This window comes from Numida meleagris, unplaced genomic scaffold (assembly GCF_002078875.1).
Source record: "Numida meleagris isolate 19003 breed g44 Domestic line unplaced genomic scaffold, NumMel1.0 unplaced_Scaffold180, whole genome shotgun sequence".
In the NCBI taxonomy this organism is placed as follows: Eukaryota; Metazoa; Chordata; class Aves; order Galliformes; family Numididae; genus Numida; species Numida meleagris.
Genome location: NW_018363597.1, coordinates 1,018,030 through 1,038,829, shown reverse-complemented (window position 1 = coordinate 1,038,829; position 20,800 = coordinate 1,018,030). Strand labels below are relative to the sequence as shown.

Here is a 20,800-nt window from a genome sequence, read left to right as displayed (position 1 = left end):
ACTGACAGGAAGGAACTGGACCACGAGTTCTGAGGCAACTTCAGAACTTATCTCAAAGTTTGGTGCTTCTGGAAATCCCCAGTCTGCCCCCAAATGGGAGCCCTCATGGTTCAGGTTCAAAGGCCTAAGCCACTCCCTTGCCTTTTGTGTAAGGCTAATTTTGCCCCCATGCTGCCTCATGGTTCATCAAGGGCAACACACACAAAGGGGAGATAACGAGCAGACAACACACACAGCAGGAGCAAGTTGTTTCTGCCTTGTAACTGGCAACTATATAATGACTGCTATCTAAAATTATACGCGTGATAGAGGAAGAGAAGAACTGGAAACAGAAAGAATGCCAAGGCTTTGTGAGCCAGCAGCAAAGAGCTCTATATTTAACAGCATGAGTGGCGTTTCTAAATAATATCAGAGAGAAGGCAGACAGCTAACTCGCAGGGCTCGGTTTTAAAAGAGGGCAAATCATCAGGTAGAGAGGCAAAGTGAGCACTCAGAAACGAAGCGATGGAGGATGCTGCCAGGGGAGGATGAAATGAACAAAGAGGACGTGATCCCCAGCCACGGGAATCAGAGGACAAAGAATGGAGAAAGCTGCCAGCTAAAAAGCAAGGAGATGATCAAAGACTCCAGCTCTCACCACCATCGTTATTATAAGTCAGGAAGCCCTTCTGTCCTTAGAAAGCCAAGAACTTGGCAGCAAATAAGAACTTATAACTCAGAGGAAAACATTTTACAAGAAAAAGAGGCAAAAAGAGGCAAATTAACAGGTATGAAATGTATTCTTGGTTTACAAAGCGAGACTATGCCAAATGAATCCCAGTGGTCTTTCCTTCCAGATGCCTGACTTGTTGGAACAGGAGGGCTCAGCAGATCTCATCTACGTGGCTCCAATGAAGAATCTGATGCAGCAACACAGAAAATGCTTTAGTTCACAGGGAAGACAGAAGCCAGCACAAAGATTGTGATGCAGTTTAGAACAAGGTTAACAGGAAAGCAGTCACGGGGCTGCAGACAGGGGAGCCACTGGTGCTGCAGAAAGCAGAGTGGAATTCTTCACAGGCAGCTCGGAGAACCAGTGTTGTTTTGTATTTTTCCTGATAACCTTGGAGCAGGATACACAAACATTTGTAAAGGACACAAAATAAAGACGTGCTGCTAAGCCAGAGGGGAACAGAATACCTGAAATGCATGATGCAAGGGCTGGACTACATTTGATCTCATTTCTATTGGCAGTACAAAATCCCCATGCACTTGGGGACTGAACTGAGTTTCTGCTGTATTTCCAGCTCGTCAGCTGGAAATGAGAGAAAGAGCAATGGACGTGGAGACACCAACCAACCACCTGACAAACATGTAATCCCAGTGTGACTAGCCATGACCTGCAACCTCACTGCATTCAGAATAGGGATTTCCAGGGAAAATAAGGAATAAATCAGACTTCACTGAGAATGCTGTGTGCAGTCCCCATCTCCCACATTCAGGGAAGAGAGAACAGTATGGAGAAGAGCAACCAGTGCAACCAACTGAAACCAGAGCCATCTCACCAGTGTAAGCCACGAGTCTCCTATGTCTGGTTTAACAACCAAGGATTTGGGCTGGGGAGAATGGGTTTTCCCTGTAAATATCTGGAAGCAGAGCAGGTATAAACCAGCCCTCAACACAGCCAAAGTGGAAAGCCAGGATAAAGATCACGTGAAATTGTAGAAGAGTTTCACAATAGGCACGGCAGCATCAAGTGAGCTTGCTTTAACACAAATCTTGCATGCTAATCAAAAGGATTATACGACACTGCTATCTGCTACAGAAGGGGTAACCTTGGAGGACCATTCCTGACCTCTCAGCCTAAGGCTCCAACTGGAGGGTTCCTGACAATTAACACTGGCTAAAGGATGGATAAGTTCTCTAGCAAAAAGCCAAAGTGCTGTGCATGCAGGACTGGTGTGTGTTGAAGGACATGGTTTATATTGGTGGTAGGCGGATGGTTGGACTGGATGATCTTGTAGGTCTTTTCCAACCTTGGTGATTCTGTGATTCTATGATTCTATGATCAGACTTAACAAGCAATATGTTAGAAGATGGATGCGTGCAGCTCTGCCTTTCAGAGGAGCCTTAACAAACCATGGTTACCTGTCTCTCAGGGCATGGTTTCGAATCTCTTCCACCAGCTGGAAGACGCGGGACAGCGGCGAACGAAAGACATCAACAGCGAGGAAGTTCTTCTGCCATGGGGAGACGGTTGCTTTCACAAAGATCTGCTGAATGTAGGCCACAGGAGCACCGACATACTGCGGGGGAAAGCAGGGGAGAATGGGAACACATGGTGAGCAGGAAGCCGCTGAGCGGAATTAGATCACAGCCTGGCAACCTTTCAGGAAGGGGTTTGCCAGGCTATATTCTTCTTTCCCAAATTAGAGGTGAAACACGGCAGTAGTAACCTAGCAAGAACAGAAAGAGTCTGTTTCTCAGCGAGGCAAAATGCCACTGCCCTTTCTGTCATCAGAACGTTGCGCTTCTCTGTGAGGCACAGGCTCCCAGCTCCTGCTCAGTTTGGTACTGGAGCAAGAGGCAGGAGTGGGACTCGTTGCCTCTCACAGATGCTTCCCACCACACTGTGCAGATTCTGCTGTGAGCTACTTCAACCTTCCTGGCCTGTGTGTGCCCAGGCTGCCGAGCCCTGCTGCAGGGACAGGGACAGCCAGAACTTTTGTGCTGCATGTGCAGGACGAGGTAACAAAACAGAAGGGAAGATCTCATCAGCCGGCATCGACGTGAGTTAACCGCAGAGAGAAAAAGCTCTCCATTGCACCAGGAAGTGTAGAAGAAGGTGAATGACATCAACCACAATAAGAACACCCGTGGAGAGAGTAGAGAGAGAAATATTAAGCCAACAGGCAACTTCCCCTTTACGGAGAGTTTGGAATGAAAAAGAACAGCACAGGTTGCAAAGCGTCGTTTCAGAACTGCTTCCTGGTGCACTGGATCAGGTTATCAGCCCTCTGGGGAAGTTATCAGGGTTCCACCTTGTTCATGCGAAAGAAACATTCACTCCTCACCCTGAACATTAGGCTCTAAGTCTAGTTTACCTGAGTGGTTTGTACCACTGGACTGGTTGCTGCTTCAGGTTGCATGCCTTCCTATGACATTAGGAAACTGGGGCCTGTTATCCCAGAACCCATCATTAAACTGCCCCAGGACAAAGCTACCCATGTTAACCCGGCAAAACAGGCCCTCACACAGCACTTCAGAGCTTTCAACTCTTCCAAATGCCTAGCATCCTTTTTTTTCTTATAGAGTAAGACTCAGATAAAACCACTGGTGTTACAGCCTAACCTCGGCAACCACGCAAAGCAACACCAGCCACCAGCACACCGCCCATTGCAGGCCCATACCCCAGCACAGTGGGGCTGCCTGGCTGCCCCACAGAGCTCCTGTGCAGACCTACCCAGTCAGGGCGCTCGCTGAGATCTCCCTGCTGCGAGACCACGTCTGGGGAGGGCGGAGAGTAATCCTTCACCGGGGTGCTGAATTCCACGGGTCCTGTTCCGGGTAAGGGCAGCTTGAGCAGCGGGTAGCTGTGGTTAAGACATAAGGGAGAAACGTTGTCATCTGGGTTGTGGTTTTGTTGGGTGTTTTTTTTTTTGAACCAGGCTTTTAAACAGTCTCCCAGAAGAGCTCTAAGAATGAATGGGCAGAGAAAACACGAGCCCACCCCACCTTGACCCCATCTCTGCGGGACAGACGGCACAGCCGCAGTGTAACAGCACATCAGCTCTCATGGTGACAGTTTTACATATTTCTCCAACACAAGGGAGGTTTTCTGCCTTGGAAAGGGACAGGCAAGAAGCCTGGGGGAAAAAAAGGGAAGTTCTCCTGGTCGGAACTCATCCGAGTTATCTGCAGTCACCTAAAGGCTGGCAGTGCTAGGTCCAGCCACGTCTCTACTGTTCCACAGCCTGCAAAAAAATGAGTTTATTGCATGAGTTTATTGGCTGCTTTCTGACCTAGCAGCAATCAGGTAACAGCACAGCCAGGCAGTATTTATCTTCTTTCTCCTTTGCCACGACCATCCTCAGATCACTACAGCAGCCACCGCGCAGCAAATACCTAAAAACAATCTGAAAGTTGAAACATTGAGGTTTCAGAGAGTTATCACTTTTAGTTTTTCCACCACTCTGATAAAACCAGAATTCAGCTCCGCAGAGTCTCGCAAGTCATTGAAACTATATCAGAATTGAATTGGTGGAACAAGCAAGACTGCTGCTCTCCAGGCATTGCCCAGGCAGCCGGAGCGCTGCACAAGGCAGAGCTCAGAGCTTGCAGGGCTTTCTGATGCTGCTGCTTCTGCCCTTTTGTGTGAGATGCACGTCAACCCATCAGGCCCCGAATGCCTGGCACATCTTTCAGAATAGCCAAGCTTTTCTGGCAGCGCCGTCAGCATAAATATAAAGGCCTTGGAATTGTTTTCACGCAGTACTCTGCTGGCTTCGTTAGGGATTAGCTTGCATCATCAAAGGCCATGGAGCGGATAAGCAGCAGCTAAAGATAAGGCCTCAGACTGAACAACAAAAGCTGAAAAAGGGTAATGGAATCAAAAGCAAAGCTTGTCAGATCGCCTATTCTATGAGCCTGACAAAAACGCAACATCTAATTATGATCCTTTCATCGTGCAATGGAAAAGAAGAGGAAAAAAAGGGAACGAAATGGTGTGATAATACATCGGAGGTGAAAACGCCCCACAAAAGGCCCATTTTGGAGATGCAGCACGGCCTCTTCTCCTTTCCCAAGCTGCCACCAGTTTGGGCCCTTTTAGAAGCCACACAGCAGCTGCTGGTCACAGCTGATCTGCTGAAAACAAAGCCTGGGGAGATACACACAGCAACCACTGCGTGCCTGAGCCAGACTAAGGCAGATATCAATTAAAACAGAGAATATGAGATAAAGCTGAACGAGCTGAACAAGTGGCTGAGGTCCTGCTGGATCTGACAGGTCCTGCTGGATCTGTCAGATAACGGAACCAGGCAGAGCCTGGTGGTGCACCCCAAGAGCAGCTCCAGCACCCAGAAGGTGCTGGGTGCAATGCAGAGTGCTGGGAGCTGCCCACCACCAGAGCTCACAGCTGCAGCACCATGCACAGGGCAATGGAGAGCTGGAGCTCCTCAGGATGCTGAGCACTCCCTCACAGAGCAAGGTGAGCTCATGCTGCACACAGCCCTACCTGCTTTTCGAAGCAGAACACCCTACATCCCGGCAGATGAACTTGCATGCGGGTCGTCTTCATTTCCTAAAGGATTTTTTGCTTTCTAGGCGGCGGAAACTATTTTGTGTAACGATGAGAACAATTAAAACGGGCACAATGAGCTCTGCCTGGAGAAGCAATGCATTACCACCCCCAAGGAGGATGCCTAACCTTGGGAAGAACCCTCCCGTGGATTCTCCATCACTGGAGATGCTCAGAAGCTGAGCAGACAGGCTCAGCTTCTCAAGCCTGACCTCAAGCTCAGCCCTGCTGCAAGGAGGGACCTGCAGACCTCCAGCACTGCAGGACCCACGTGGATGGGAGCTCTATCAAGTCCAGCAAGAGCACTTTGCTCAGGGCCATGCCATCAGGTTGAGTATATCTCCAAGGACAGAGGTGCCTCTCTGGGCGCCTCTTCTAATATTTGATCACTCTCTTAATGAATAGATTTTCCCTTACAGCCTGTTGCTGTGGGCCAGCAGTGAGATCACCCCTGCGTCTACTCAGAATGAAGCTCCTCAGCCCCCTCCCCACCTTGATGCCCCCCTCACTGACAGCTCTGCTTGATCCATCCCAGTGCAGCAATGCTTCTGAGCCCCAGCCCGGCTGCAGGACAGCAGCTGCAGTTTCACAAGGGGAGAGCTGCACCCCCAGCCCTGTTGGCTGCACTCTTGCTAGCTGCACTCCTGCTAGCACAGCCCTGTTCAGCTGCAGGGCCACGCTGCCCAACTCATCCCTGGCTGCAAAGCTGCTTTCCAGCCCAGCACCTCCCAGTCTGTGCAGCTCCAAGGGCTTATTGTGTCCAAGTGTAGGACTCTGCATTTGCTTTTTTGCCTTCATTGAGCTTTCCAAGGTTCACATCAATCTTCCCAACCTGTCATTGTGTCTCTGAATGGCAGACACCCTATGGATAGCTCTCCCCAACCTGGCACAATCACAACGTGGGTAAGAGCACGCTCTGTGCACAGAATGGCAGCGTGGCTGAGGCTGGGGGCACCTCAGGGTCCCTCCGGTCCCCCCCATTCCAGCAGGGCCCCCCCAGAGTAGGGTGCCCAGCCCCACAGCCAGAGATGGGAGATCCCCAAGGAGGAGAGCCCACAGCTGCTGGTCCCTGTGCAGGGCTCCGCAGCACACGGCCAAGGGACACCTCCTGGAGCACTGAGTGAAGTTCCTTCACCAGGTCCTCAACAGCAACATTACACTTTGGGGACTGGGGAGGACATGCAAGAGCTGCTGGCAGAGCTGTGGAAGCAGCAACTTGCAGCAGAAGGACAGGAGAACAGCTGGGAGATGGCTTAACGACCCAAATTTCCCCAGCTGTCTGCAAGACAATGACCTGGTCATCAACACTGATGTCCCACCAGCAGCGAGGCTATCACAGGAAGCAGCCCTGGATTCTGCTATGCCCTCTCTGACAGCTCGTGTCAGCTCGCAAGGCTGCAGCTCACATGAAGGTTTGCTGGGAATCCAGTATTCGGTTTGTTTTTCTGCTGCAAAAGTTGTTTTAAAAAAACGTGTACAGGGGAAGAAGCCAACCACTCCCATCCTGAAGTGCAAGCCGCCTCCCAGGATGCTAGGCACGGCCCCTCACAGCTCCTTGATGGCTATTTTTAAGTGAACAAAGGTGGTTCTCTTCTTGGTTGGATGTTTTCTTCACGTTAGGATTTTCCACTTCATCCACAGAAGTCAGGAGTACACGCAAACACAACACGGGAAAGAGCAAAGGGCGTTGGTTGGAAGGATCATGAGCAACAAAATGAGGGGAAGAGCAAAGGGGGAATCTGTACAGGGGAAAAAAAATACATAGCTCTGGAGCCATCTATGCACTGCTAAGGACCACGTCCTCCTGCAGCTGCCAGTGCAACCACAGCTCTCCTGTGCCACCACCTCCTTCAAGCCTGCGCCCAGTGCAGACCTGTCACTGTCAAAATCGAGCTCAGCACTCCCCTGCAACTCAATTGTTTAAATTAGATCTATGCAATAGGATTGGGGCTGTGAGAAGAGATCCACGTGCTCCCTCCCGTGCGTGTTTGTAACCCCTTCCCCTAGTAGGGAAGGAAGGGGAAGGCAGCATCCAATGCAGCAGGTCTCTCAGGCTGCCCTTCTCGTGCGATGCAGAGCAGATTTTCTCTGTCCCCTCCCCAGCTTTGTGCAGGTCACACTGATGGGCTCCTCCAGCCTCCTCTGAGCGGGCATTGAGGCTGCTCAGACAACCAGAGCCATAGTGCCAAGGAACACATAATCCTCATCATCTCCCATGAGCTCAGTGAGTACTGATTCTCATGCTCATCGCTGGTCAAGGCAGCACGGCAGCGTTTCAGGCAGCAGCCAGGACTGCCCGCCTTGTGCTCACAGCCAGTGCTGCAGCACAGGCACCTACCAACCAGCACGTGGGCACGGCTCTGCTCTAACAGCTGATCCCCTCACTGGGAGCAAGGGCTTTTCCAGGTGGTGGCATTAGCAGCAGATCCGGCTGAGACTGCACGAGCTGCAGCAGCTGCCGCGTTAGAAGACACTGACATGTCCCCACCAGGAGCAGGGCTTCCTGGCAGACTGCCTGACACTGAGAGGAGCTGGAACCATTTGGGGTTATTATCCATCCTTTCAGCAACTGCATTCGGAGAAAAGGGCCCACGGGAAGCCCACTTTTAAAAGATTAAAAAGGTTAAAAGGGAGCCTGCTCCGGGCAGCAGCTCCTGTCATCCGTACGCGCTGCGCTCAGCTCCGTAGTCCTCACCACAAGACGAGCTGGGTAGCACACATTGCTCACGCTCAGGAACAAAGCTCACCCTTGGGTCAGCATACACCAAAAGCTTCCCCCTCTTGAGCCAGCTACAGCATCAACAGATATCCCCAGCAAGGGAAGGGGTGCAGGGGGGGGTACGTATTTACTAATACCACAATAATAGCACTGGAATAGGCTGCCCAGAGAGACGGGGGAGTGTGCTTCTTTGGAGGTACCCAAGTTGCGTCTGGACGCAGACCTGCTGCACAGAACCTGCTCTGGCAAGGGCTGGACTCGATGATCTCCAGCTCCCTTCCAACCCCTGCCATTCTGTGACTACTGGAGCATTTATATTTATGTAAAGTTCTGATGTCTGGTGAAAGAACGCACAAGGTGTGCGCTGCAATATGTACTTACTGCAAGCTGGTTTGGTGAGATGTTAAAAGATGAGTTCTTGAATGCATTTAGCCTTAGATGCTCATGTGGTATGAGTGGATCTCATCAGCGACACCTGAGACCGACAGCAGGCAGAAAGTGCAAAAATAACACGATGCCACCAAGAAATCCACCAGGCCTACTACTTCAGTCATCAAATGTCAGCCAAAAAAAACAATACAATTAAATTAAAAGCTGCTCCTGAGGTGTCAGAAGCACCCCACAGCCACTAAACATGGCAAGGACAGCGAGATGGGACAGGCCTGGGTCAGCTCCCTCTGTATTTCCTACCCCAGCAAGCTCCAGGATGGCGAGCCCCAGCCTTCAGGTTCGCTCCTCCTCATGCTTCTGTGTCAGAGATTTGTTTGACCACCAGGGGAAGAGGTGAACAGAAAGCACGGAGCAAGGAGGGGAGAAAAGCGAGATCCAAAGCGGGTCACAGGGAAGTTCAAAGAAAAAAAAAAATAAAAGGATTGGTTTTGAGGAGGGTTTTTCAGATGTTCCCGTGGAAGTGCACCCTAATCCTCTGCAAATGCCAAAGAAAAACAGATTGCCTGTGAGTCAGTATGGCTGAATTCAAGCACAAGCCCTTGCTAGTTACCAAGCACAAGGTAGGTTCAAGCAAAAATGTTCACCCAGCTACTTTACATATTTTCAAGACAGCTTCAAGGGCCAAGAGGGAGAGGTGCCAGGTCAGCCCGAGGCAGCTGGCAGCACAACAGAACTGCAATCCCTACAATTGCATATTCCTCCTTCGCAGCATCAAAGCGGAGCTCACCACCACCACCACCCCCAAACAGCCTTCTGCTGGGGAACGTGAAGGAAGGCAGAGCTGCCAGCTCTTAGATAACGGAGGGTGGTGATGCACTGCCTTAAAATAGCTGCCACCTCCATTTTGCTCACTGCAGAGCAAGCTTTTAAACGGTTTCAGGCCCAAACCAGCCATTGCAAAGATAGGAAAAAAAAATCTGAAAACCCGCTGCTAATAAGGGAAGTTTTGGAAGAAGGGTTCTGCCAGCAGGCAGAGGAGGCCAGGCATTTGGCAGCAGCAATTCCCTGTTTTGCCTTACTAAGTGCATCAGCAATACCTGTTTCTGATCAAATTAACATTTGCTTTGCATTGTTTCCCACCGACCGGACCCTCGGAAATCTGAGCAGGGCAAGGGAAAATTCTCCCTGTCCTGCTCCCAGCTTTCTTTTTTCCTGAGGAGCAAGGAGAGGCCTCGTTCCACACAGCTTGCTTCGGGTTTCATCAGGCGCTCCCCCAGGACGCTGCCTCCTCCGTGCGCGTGGAGCGTGAGGAAGCTGTCAGCAGCTCGGCTCCTCTGGTTAGCACTCCATCCCCTTGCAGCTCCTGCAGGGGTTTATGGCCATGCTGGATCCCCTGAGCCCCCCCCCTGCTCCAGGCTGGGCAGCCCCAGCTCTCTCGGCCTCTCCTCCCAGCAGAGCTGCCCCAGGCCCCGCAGCACCTTCCTCACATAGGATCGCAGAAGTTAGAAGAGACTTCTGGAGATCATCTAGCCCAAAGAGCCTGGCCCCATCCTCCTCCTCCCTCAGATCCCCTCCTCAAGCCTTCTCCTGTGAGAAATATTCAGCCCGGAGAAGAGAACTGCCCCAGGCTCTTCGTCATCTCAGCAGCCCTCCACTGGACTCACTCCAGTATGTCCACGGTATCTCTTCTACTGGGGACCCACAAGTGGACCCAGTGCTCCAAGCGAGGCCTCATCAGCGCTGAACAGAAGGGGAGGATCCCCTCCCTCACCCTGCTGGCAACGCTCTTCCCAGTGCAGGCCAGGATGCCAACAGCCTTCTTGTCCACAAAGACACATCGCTGGCTCACGGTCCCCTCGCATCCACCAGGACCTTCCCTGCAGAGCTGGTCAGCCCCCAGCCTGCACTGCTGCGTGGGGTAATTCCTCCCGGTGCGCAGGGTCCTGCACTCGCTTTTGTTGGATGTCAGAAGGTTCCTCTCTGTCCATCTCTGCAGCTCGTTGAGATCCTTAGGAACAGCAGCACAGCGCTCCGGGCCATCAGCCAACCCTTCCCAGTTCTCTGTCAGCAGCAAACTTGCCAAGGAGGCTCTCCATTCACCTCCATTCCTCCGTCCAGGTCACTGATGAAGATGTTAAACAAGACTGGACCCAGGACTGCCACTCCTCACCTCGCTGTCCTCATCCAGTCCACACTTTCTGAGCTTGTCTATGAGGATATCATGGGATACTGTTTGAAAAGCCCTGAAGGCCAGGGAGACAACATCCAGGGCTCTGCCCTCATCTCTCCAGCCATTGTCCCACCACTTGCCCTACACGAGGCTCCCTCCTGTAGCTCTTATCTCTCTTGTACTGAGAGGCCCAGAACTGGACACAGCACTGCAGGATTGGCCTCATCAGAATACATTCAAACAATCCCGACGTACTTTGCAGGGGCTGTGCTACCTGACCTGACCCCAAGGGAAGGAACGCCAGTATGTTAACTGTTGTCACAGGGGTGAGGACCAGAACTGATGCTGGATAAAGTTCAAGGAGGAGACCTGCAGAGCCCTGCCCTGGGGAGGAGCAGCTCCAATGGACTTCATCTCCTCTGCAGCAGAATTTCACAAGCTCTCCTTGATGCTGGCTGCATACAGCTACAGAAGATGAGAAGGCTCTCATTTCAATCTCTTTCAAGATCTCAGGATGCATCCTTTCTTACTTCAACCGTATGTTGCATTTTAAGCATGACTGCATGTCTGTATATCCATGTTTGTGACTAAAGAACACATTACTTCCCTTTTGTTCTGCTTCCTTTTCCTTTTTCCACAGGCTTCTTCAGGGACAGGGACTAATGTTCTTTGCCAAACCAAAGATGTTACAGCTCCTTCCTTGCTGATAAACAACAGTATGAGAACATTGGAGCCTAGTTTTCAGGCTAGGTTTCTTCATCATTGCCTAGATGAGCTTCTACCTTGACACTGGGCCTTGATTTTCTCTGCCAGCTTCCTTCTCCAGATTTCAGCACTTCTTATTTTTTTTTTTTAAGTGAGGCAGATGAATCAGTGAGATTTCTTCTACAAAAACTGTTTTTTGTACAAAAAAAAACAGTTTTCTACAAAAACTGGTTCCGCCTCTGCAATACGTGGAAGCCAAGGAGCGTTACTCAGAGCCCAGCAGTGTGACTGCAGACCAAAATGAAGGTATGACACCCATGGCCATCAGCAAGGTCCTCACCTCACCCAGCACAAAGCTCCCCCAGGAAGCAAGCACCCAACTCCTGTAACTAGCAGCACGCAGCAGCTTCCACAGACAGCACTCACTCCACGCTATGCACTGAACAGGCCCAGCAGCTGCTCCATTTTTGCATTTTGGAAGGCAGTTTGGATGGACAGAGTTTAAAATGCAGCAGTCAGCCTAGTGACAAGGGGAATAATGGAGTAAGCACACAGGGAATGAAATGCACACCACACAGCGTAGGCCCACGCCTTGACTTCAGCCTTAAGTGAGTTAGCATATTAGCTAAAAACTCATCTATGTGATTATTACAATGCTTTGGAAGCTTCCTGCCCTTCTCCATAGACAGCTAGTCACTGAGGTGACTGCTGGCCACTTCTGTTCCTATTATTTTGTACCATTTTATACAATCAGGCATTCTGCTTAAGAAATGAAATTACAGTCTTTTCTTTGGCACTCTGAAAAGCTAATGACGACCGTGGTCCAGGTTCTCACCCTCACAGTCCCTACCCATTTGCCAGGGAAGGAGCTTCCAACAGGAAAAGTTGTGCAAGCCACAGAGCTAACTACTGCGTGCACCCACACACCACAAAGATCAGATTATTCAGAACAAGCAAGGAGGAGCTGTCTCTCATTCTTGTATTTATGAGATGCTCCCTGTAGAGAGCAGCTCCTGACCTGGATCTACGGCAAGAAGACACATCAATTCTAGCACAAGCCAAGGAGCCTGAAACACAATACAGCAGATAACATGGCCTCGTTGTATTGTAGGTGGATACACATATAAGCTTTATTTCTTGTTTTAAATGCAGAAACAATGCATAGATTGCAACTGCAAAGCTACCCAGCCCCGAGAGAACAGAAATTCCTTGCTCTCAAGTGACATGAGAGCATGTGTGCTTTCTTCAGCACCACTTCCTTTTTCAACTTGAAAATGCAGAAGATGACCTATCAGGAAGGAAGCATGACAGGGGGAGCACCCCAAACACCTTGAGAAATCAACACAGCTCTTCAACTGGAGAAGGTTAAAAGGGAGCCTGAAAACAACTCCTGTTCATCATGTAGCATTCCACAGCTCCTTTATGAACTTCAGAGACCGAAAAAGCCCACAGACAGTCCCCAAGAGCTGAGGTTGGTCAGCTGGGATAAAGCTGCTCAAGAAGAGTTAGCCTCTGCCAGAGGCACGGGGCCACGTGCAGGCAGCTTCTGCTTCCAAGGAGGAGACTCTACAAGCAATCTGTGATAACTGCTCCAATGGTTCAATATCTTCACAGTAAAAAGTGTTTTCTTATGAGTAAACACTTGTGCTCCAGTGTGTGCCCATTGCCTCAGAGTATGGCACTGGCACCACTCCGGCTCCGTCCCCTTACAGCTCCTGCAGGGGTTTATGGCCATGCTGGATCCCCTGAGCCCCCCCTGCTCCAGGCTGGGCAGCCCCAGCCCTCTCAGCCTCTCCTCCCAGCAGAGCTGCCCCAGGCCCCGCAGCACCTCGGTGGCCCTGTGCTGGATTCTCCTCAGTACGTCCAGATCTTGTGGGGTCCAGAGCTGGACCCAGCACTTGAGGTGCAGCCTCACTCCCTATTTAGTTAGGAAACCAGAAGATGCTTCATTCCCTTTTTTCTTTTGCCCCGCAGAGAAAAATGAAACCTGGCTACAACCAGCCCTCAGAGCAGCGCTTGGCAGGACTCACCAGCAAGCCAAAATGCAGAGGCCAGTGAAGAGGATGATGGGGATGGGGTAGGAAGCACACAGCAGCCCGTGGTTGTAGAAGGCCCGGGATATCCTCTCGCGCAGCTTTTCAGTCAGGGTCATCCTCAAGCGCCGTCACCTAGCTGCCATCCCGGGACGCATCAGGGAGCCAGGCAGTTCCAGCATGAGCAACGCTCCCAAGGCACCGTATCCACCTACAAATCAGAGAGGGGGGGGGAAAAAGGTCACGGAGAGAAAAGAAACGCCAGCGAAAACGAGCATCACCAACGTGCTCTAGGAAAGGTTTCCCCTTCGCACCTCCTCAGAAGAAAGGGAGCGTTCGTACGAGCCCACGGGGAGCTGGATGAAATTACTGGGCTTTGCCTAGGAACAGAAGGGGGGGGAAATCTAAGAGAATGACCACAGCTGCCATGAGCTGCTGGGCAAGGGGAACACAGGAGCAGAGCGAGGAAGCAAGGCTGAAAGCAAGGAAGGAAAGGAGGCTGGCAGCGAAAGAACTCAGCAGCACTCCGAGGAGGTGCCAAGATGCCAGTGAGAAAAGAAGGGCCGAGGACTGGGAAGGGCCCAGGACACCAAGCTCTTCTGGCTGTGCACACACGCAAGCGAAGGGATTAGCACAGGCTTAGATGGTCTGAGCTGCAAAAGAAAGTTATTTTTGGCTGGGGGAAGATCAAGGCAGGGGGGGGAAGCGTAAGTAGCCACAGCTCATAAGAATGGGCCAGAGCACACTGCACAATAAAGCAGTGCACACGCCTCTTGTCAGAGCCTATTTCGACCCTGTCCATCAAGTGCAGCCTGCACTGCCGTGTCAGAACTGGCCCACGAGCCACGTTGTCTCCAAAGAATAAAGCGTGCAATACAGAAAGCCCTATCAAAGGAGCTTTCTAGAGAAGATGGAGCAAACAAACCCGTCCTCTGACTTTCTCCTCCTTCCACAAAAGGGGCTGAATGCAAAGCATGCGGCTCACAGCAGCGCGCTCGGAAGGGGAAGTCCTGAATGCAGGACACATTTCTCTGTAGTTCAAAGCTATGGTTATCCAAGAGCTGTACTCTTATCTGAGAGGAAATGATGGCATTTCCCAGCCCTTTCACAGCACGGCTAGGACAACAGGACACCCAAAGCACGTGAGATAAGTCGCTCTGACCACAGGGAGATGCCGTTCGTGGTTGCTGCAGATAGCTCAAAGCAAGGCCTAAATGCAGGCTCAAACCTCCCAGTCGTTTGGCATTTTGAACTCCTCATTTCCCCACCTTCCACGGAAAGAACACCACAAGAGGTTGGGCAGGTCCACAGGCAGGGAATCCATTCAGGGTCATTTATACACGTTAGGGGTCACTACAAACCTCTGCCTGCTGAACATGCAGCAGTAACTGAACCAAACATTCAGAGTCTGTGTTGCCAGAACCAGAAAGGAAATTACAAAGAAGCCAGCTGGACCTGAAACTTTCTGGACTTCATCTCACTGCTGATTCTCCTCACTGTGAGCGTGGCCAGAGCTACATGCATCGTGTTGGGGCTCTACGCCGAGCCTGCCCCTGGCCTGAGGGCAGAAGGGAAAGCCAAATGTTGGCAGCCCTCAGCTGGTGGCAGCCAGCTCCAGCCCAAGGCTGAGCCCTGGAAGCAGCTGCTGGCTCCAACCTCTGCCTTAAAACATCCATGAAGCACTTCTGAGGGACACAGGGCACTACAGCACGGTGCCCCAGTTGCTGAGTAGGTTATCCAGAAAGGTTTGGGTGCTGCAACCTACAAATAAATGAGTGAGCAAACAGGGCCTTGCTGCAGGGCTAGGCCCATTCAATCCAACGTGAGACCACCACGTACCTGCAGCAAAACCACCATGCCCAGCCTCCTAACAGCAGCTCTGGTTACTAGCACTGCACTGGAACAGCTTCTAGCAAATGCAAAGAAGAAAACGTAGTATTTATTTGCTTCACCTGATGAGAAACATCAGCATCAACAAGAAAATCAAGTGTTCTATGGCTAACATGGGCTTACTATTTTTTCGAGAGCCGCATACTCCACGTTGAAATCTCTTCAGCTTTATGCTACAACAGTGCTCAAGAGGACAAAAGCAGGAATCGTCCCCATTCAACTAAAACCTGATTTTAGGACAAACATTAAAACAGAACTGCTTTCTTTGGAGGCTTCTTTTTTTTTTTTGCATGACTGAAATCCAAGACAACGTTTGAATGGCACCAAGCAGCAGCAGCAGGACGATTCCTCACCACCCTGCCATGCAGCACGCTGCACGCCTCGTCCCCTTCAGCTGCAAGACACTGGCACACGGTGAGATGCAGCACAGGAAACCAAAGTTTCATTCATTATTTACCTGCTCAGACAACAAGGGCCCGCACTGTGCTTCAAGGCAGTCAGAATCAACACACGTGGGAAAGCTTCTTTATTATAAACAGTAACTCTTGGGTTTTGTTTTTTTTTTTTTCTTAAATATACTCAGCATTCAGGTCTGCCAAAAAAGCCTCCTTGACTCACAGCTTAGCATCACGTAGCCATAAGAACATACTGCTGAGCTAGTTAACTGGGGAGGAAGCCTCTGTTTTGTGCTAATTCTTCTGGCACTTCAGTACCTGCGCTGCCCCATCTCGCTGCCTGTAGAAAAGCCCCATGCCTGAACTTTTAGCATGAATGCTCGCCCAGCAATTCCTGCTGACAGCACGAAGCTCAGAAGCAGCTCCATGTGGTTGCCCTGGCCCCTAGCCCCACCTCAGCGTTCCCCACAGGCCCTAGTGTTCCCATGGACCTGCTCTTCTCGAGGGGAACAGCACGTCCCCGTGCCAGCGTCACACCAGCTGCAGCAATTCAGCAGCTTCCCTATCACAGCTGTGTATCTGGGGAAAGAGAGGGGAAGAAAGAAGGTTTTTGAGATGTGTAAGGGTCCCCCGGTTGCTCTCTCCCAAGGGGATCCAGGCGATCAGATCCATCAATCCAGCACGGGCTTCCAGGCAGCTCCCATCTGCAGAGGCATCAGTAATAAACTCCTGTCTTCAAAGCTGGCACAAATTAAGAGCAGACGGCGGGACTGGTGCTGCCTGAGATAAAGGCAGCCAGACCACATCAGAAGCCTACTGCCACGTGAGGGACAGCAGACCTGACGTGGGGCCCAGGGAGGAGAACCCCTCTTACACATCCCTGTGCCACCTCCTGCAAAGGTCCGTCCCCTCTCTTCCCAGTCCTCACTGCAATGCCTAAAGCTCAGCACCACAAACACCCCCCGAGAACAGCGAAGTGAGGATGCTCCCCTGCAGCCTGCTGCTGACCAGGGCGTGTGGAACGGCCAGAGTTCACCAACCAGGAACACCAGGCATTCTGGCCCTCGGTTGGCCGGGCTGCTGGAAGCTGTCGCCCTCTGATCAGCTGGCAAAGGGACAAGGGGAAGAAAGCGGAGAACGCTCCTGGGTTTCCACACTCTCCAGTGATTCCGACCAGCGACGCGTGAGTTCTCCCCCAGCGAGGGCCAGGAACCGAGCGCTTCTGAGGACTTGAGAGATGGGAAAGCAAGAAACATGCCCAAGACACTACCCTCCTTCATAGAAACGCCGCACAATCAGCTCTCACACAAGTTCCCATTCTCCCTTTGCATTCCCATGAGAAGAATAACGTGCTTTGTGCTGCGAGAGGACGCGGAGGTCACGGGGAACAGAGTGCTTCCTATGGGAAAACCACGACCGAAGCCCTCACCCCAGCACAGGGTGCAGGACGACCTGCACCATCTCAGCCGAGGGCTCCTCCTTCTACACCCAGCAAGCAGAAACTCTTCACTACATTTAATTGCAGAGTGCTTTCCCTCCATGCCGCAGATATGGCCAAAACTGGAGTTAGGAAGCGGAACTGAGTTTTCAAAGCAGGTTTCAGTCTCGATATCCCAATGCCAACAGCTACAAGAGAGGGAAAGAAGAAATAAGCTTCCAAACCCGTTTTCAGTACATCTTTTAGAGCTTTCTGGCCCAAGAGAAGAAGCCCAACTAAACTCCTGCTGAAGAGCAGCAATTCCCTGTGTCTGTTCTCTATGGACTGCCCATTTCTGCTGTCCTACAGAGCGTTGGGCAATATCTTCCTGCTGTGGATGAAGTGGTAGGATGCTCCGTGTGAAGAACCACAAAGCAAAAAGGTGCACCACAGAAATAACTACCCAAGCTCCAGAAAACATAACCTCAGAGCTTACTCCTCTTCCTGCACTGAAAGGAAGCCATGAACACCTTAACCACAAGACAACGTTTCCCAGTCTCTCCTTCCCAACAGCTCTTGCAAACCTAACGGTTGCTAGCGATGCCCCAGCCTCTGCTATTTACTACACAGGAGGAAACAAGCTTCTCTTAAAGTATAGCTCCAGCTTGGTTCATCACATTGCAGGGACTGGCTTCGAATGCTTTTGCTATGGTCAAGAATCCAGCATTCACTTCGATGGAGACAGAAGCCACAGTTATAACAAGGCCATTAAGAACTGCCAGGAGATTTGGGAAAGACAAGGAACACGCAGAATTTCAACAAATGGCAGCTAGAAAGTCCTTCCCAAAAGACTTTCTCCAATGCCTTCCACCTCCCTGTCCACGTATTATCTAAAGCCTCGCTGAACTGCAAAGTGGCCAATTCAGCTCCTCCACTTGAGCAGGGACCACGTGGCGTTCAGAACTCGCTGCCCAACGTACTTCTCACCGAACCTCTCCATCAATCAGATCAGCACTGGTTTGCTACAGCACAGCCAACCAAAGCCTCTCCCAGCACTAGCTCTGCTGCATGGTCAGCTCTGCAGCACCTTACGCACCCAGCTCAGCCCCCAGGGCACACGCAGCCCCGCTGCAGTGCAATTCCTTAAAGGGCTCAGCAGAAATAATCACCCAAAAGAACAAAGCTGTGAGCTGTCACCTGCTCAGACAGCACGAGGTCAGATTTCCTGCACGCGTGGCACCACCCCAATGGGATCAGATGAAAGCATGACTGGAATTATCTCTGTATTTAGAGCTCCCAGCAAGCTAAGCGCAGAGAAGCGGGTTTGGGCAGTGAGTCTGCATTCACATGAAAATCTCAACGGACAACTAAAGTTACGTCCTTCCAGGAATACGAGACCAAAATAAAAACCCACTGCAAAGGGGAAAAAATGTAGACTGCATTAAAAGAGACAGTGTGTTAAAAAAAATAAACAACCTTAAGGGGAACTGAGAAGAGCAAAGTATTTGGAGACAACAGAGGCTATCTGGGCAGCCTGGTCTAGTGGTTGGCAGCCCTGCACTCAGCACAGGGGTTGAAACTCAATGATCTTTGAGGTCCTTTTCAACCCAGGCCGTTCTATGAAATGCCTGTCTTGAATCAAAACAGTTGGTGAAGAGTTGAAGAAGCGTCTAAGTGAGGCAAACAAGGAGGAAGAAGTTCTTGCACACTATGTAGTAGGACCCTGCACAATGGGTCAGAACGGAGTCTGAGGAACAGCTGGAAAGAGGTATTAGAACTAATAATAAATTCAGCTCCAGGAAGAGCAGCCTGCCAGGGAGTCTGCAGGGCAACAGATGATTGAGGACAGAAGGACACAGGGCACAGAAACCAGGGGGGTGAGCTAAACAAGATGAGAATGGGCCATCAGAGAGGAGCAGCTCGGGGAAGGACGCTGCCATGCCAAGCAGGGCAGCCCGGGGGGATGAACAGCATTCTGCCCATGGGGAGGGTGGGAGCAGCGCCAACATGGGAGCATCTGGGAAACTGCACCTCCCTAGGGCAGAAATCAGCAGGAACCAGCCAAGTGTTTGGATGGGAGGATGATGACCACGCGAGGCAGCCTCACAAACCTGTGAGATGGACTTCTTCAAAGCGAGGAACAAGCGCATCGATCGGAAGTTCTGTTCAGAAAGTCTGCCTGGACTTCTAAAGATGCAATGAAGAAAAATCCTCACCAGGGACTGCTACAAACCCAAGCAGTCCTGCAGCAGAGGAGAAGCTGCACACGGACAGAAATGGATTTAAGGGAGGCTGGAGAAGGATGGTAACGAGTGTCTGATTCTTTTAATAGAGAGAAGTAATCAGTCCCACGGGGAACAGTGTTGTTCAACATGCAAGTTACCTGGAAAAACAGCTTGCAGCACTGCCACGGGTATCTCGTGGCTGTTCTTCATGGGGGCAGAGCTGGCAGAAACAACTCCCCACCAGGTGGCTGGGGAACAAAACTGCAAATCAAGTTCAATGCCAACCAATGTTGTGTGATGCATAACAGGAAAATAACGTTACGTGCACAGGAACACATTCCAAACTAGCTGTTGCCTCTGACAGATCAGATCCTGGGGTCCTGCTGGCCAGACTTCCTCCTCCTCATGGATGGCCTGGGTTGAAAAGGACCTCAAAGATCATAGAGTTTCAACCCCCCTGCTGAGTGCAGGGTCACCAACCACTAGACCAGGCTGCCCAGAGCCACGTCCAGCCTGGCCTTGAATGCCTCCAGGGACGGGGCATCCACAACCTCCTTGGGCAACCTGTTCCAGTGCGTCACCACCCTCTGTGTGAGGGTGCCCCTCTCAAAGAGGAGGCGCAGCAGAACTAGAAAAAGGTCCAGAAAAGTTCAACAGGGGTGATCCAAGACACAGGCCAGCTCCCATAAAACCAAACACGAACACCACGGGAAAGCTTTTCCATCTGGAAAAGATGTTATCAGCCAGTGGATACAACGGAGCTCGCTAACAGCACAGGACGTTGTTTAAAAAGCAACGGGCATTTGGGGAAAAAAGTAAGAAAAAAAGAGATGTGAAACACGCTGGAGGACAGCAGCCAGGAGCTCCTCTGCCCAAGCAGCCCTCAGCCACCTTCCCAGAGCAATGTGCCCACACACACTCATTTTGTTCCTGCTCTTCCCCTGTACTGAAGAACACACACGCTCAGGAACAAGGAACAAACCCGAGCAGACCCCTGAGCCCGACCCACGGCCATTCCCGTGCCACACATCTCACCTGGCTGCTTTTGGAAGCACAGACTGCTTTTTGTTACTGATGTGGCTGCTTTACAAGTGAACCGCTTTCCCCTAAAAGCATCAAGGGCTGATGCAACACCCCGCTGCCATTACACAGCAGTGCTTTGCCATTATGTGCATGTGTCCCAAACCCCGGTGGTACAATCCTGCCCAGGCCAGGTACCAGCACAGAGGGGTTCCACCACTTTCCTGAGCCCAGATGGAGACGCATTCATTCATTCCAGGATGCAGGCAGGAACCAACAGACAACCTCCCATCATTTTTAGGATAGATCTTGCCTATAGGAACGCACTGATGGGGCATCAAACCTGTTAGTCTGAGATTTCTGAAGTGCAGAGATCATTAATTTCCACAGAAATAACGCGGGCTCCAAGTGTTATTGTCACTTACCTACTCAGAGGTCTTTAGCTCCACTGCTGCAGTGTGAAGTGGTTGTGCCCACATCCATGTTTCCTCCTCAGGAAACCATCGTCCTTCCACAACACTCAACTCCCAACCCCCAAATCACTGCAGCTTCAGGCAG

General features: G+C 51.2%; 2 protein-coding genes across 4 annotated transcripts in view; both read right to left on the bottom strand.

Moving 5' to 3' along the window:
* LOC110390697 (GTPase IMAP family member 8-like) overlaps window positions 1–20,800 on the bottom strand; it is a 685,191-nt gene that overhangs the window by 83,637 nt on the left and 580,754 nt on the right. The window lies entirely within an intron of this gene.
* Window positions 1–20,800, bottom strand: part of SCAP (SREBF chaperone) — a gene marked incomplete at its 3' end in the record, with an annotated part of 51,631 nt that overhangs the window by 26,793 nt on the left and 4,038 nt on the right. For 2 of the 3 annotated variants that reach the window (XM_021382128.1, XM_021382130.1), the window contains 3 exon segments: window positions 2,128–2,285; window positions 3,443–3,572; window positions 13,293–13,506. In XM_021382128.1, coding sequence (XP_021237803.1) covers window positions 2,128–2,285; window positions 3,443–3,572; window positions 13,293–13,414 — 410 coding nt within the window. 3 annotated transcript variants of the gene reach the window in all.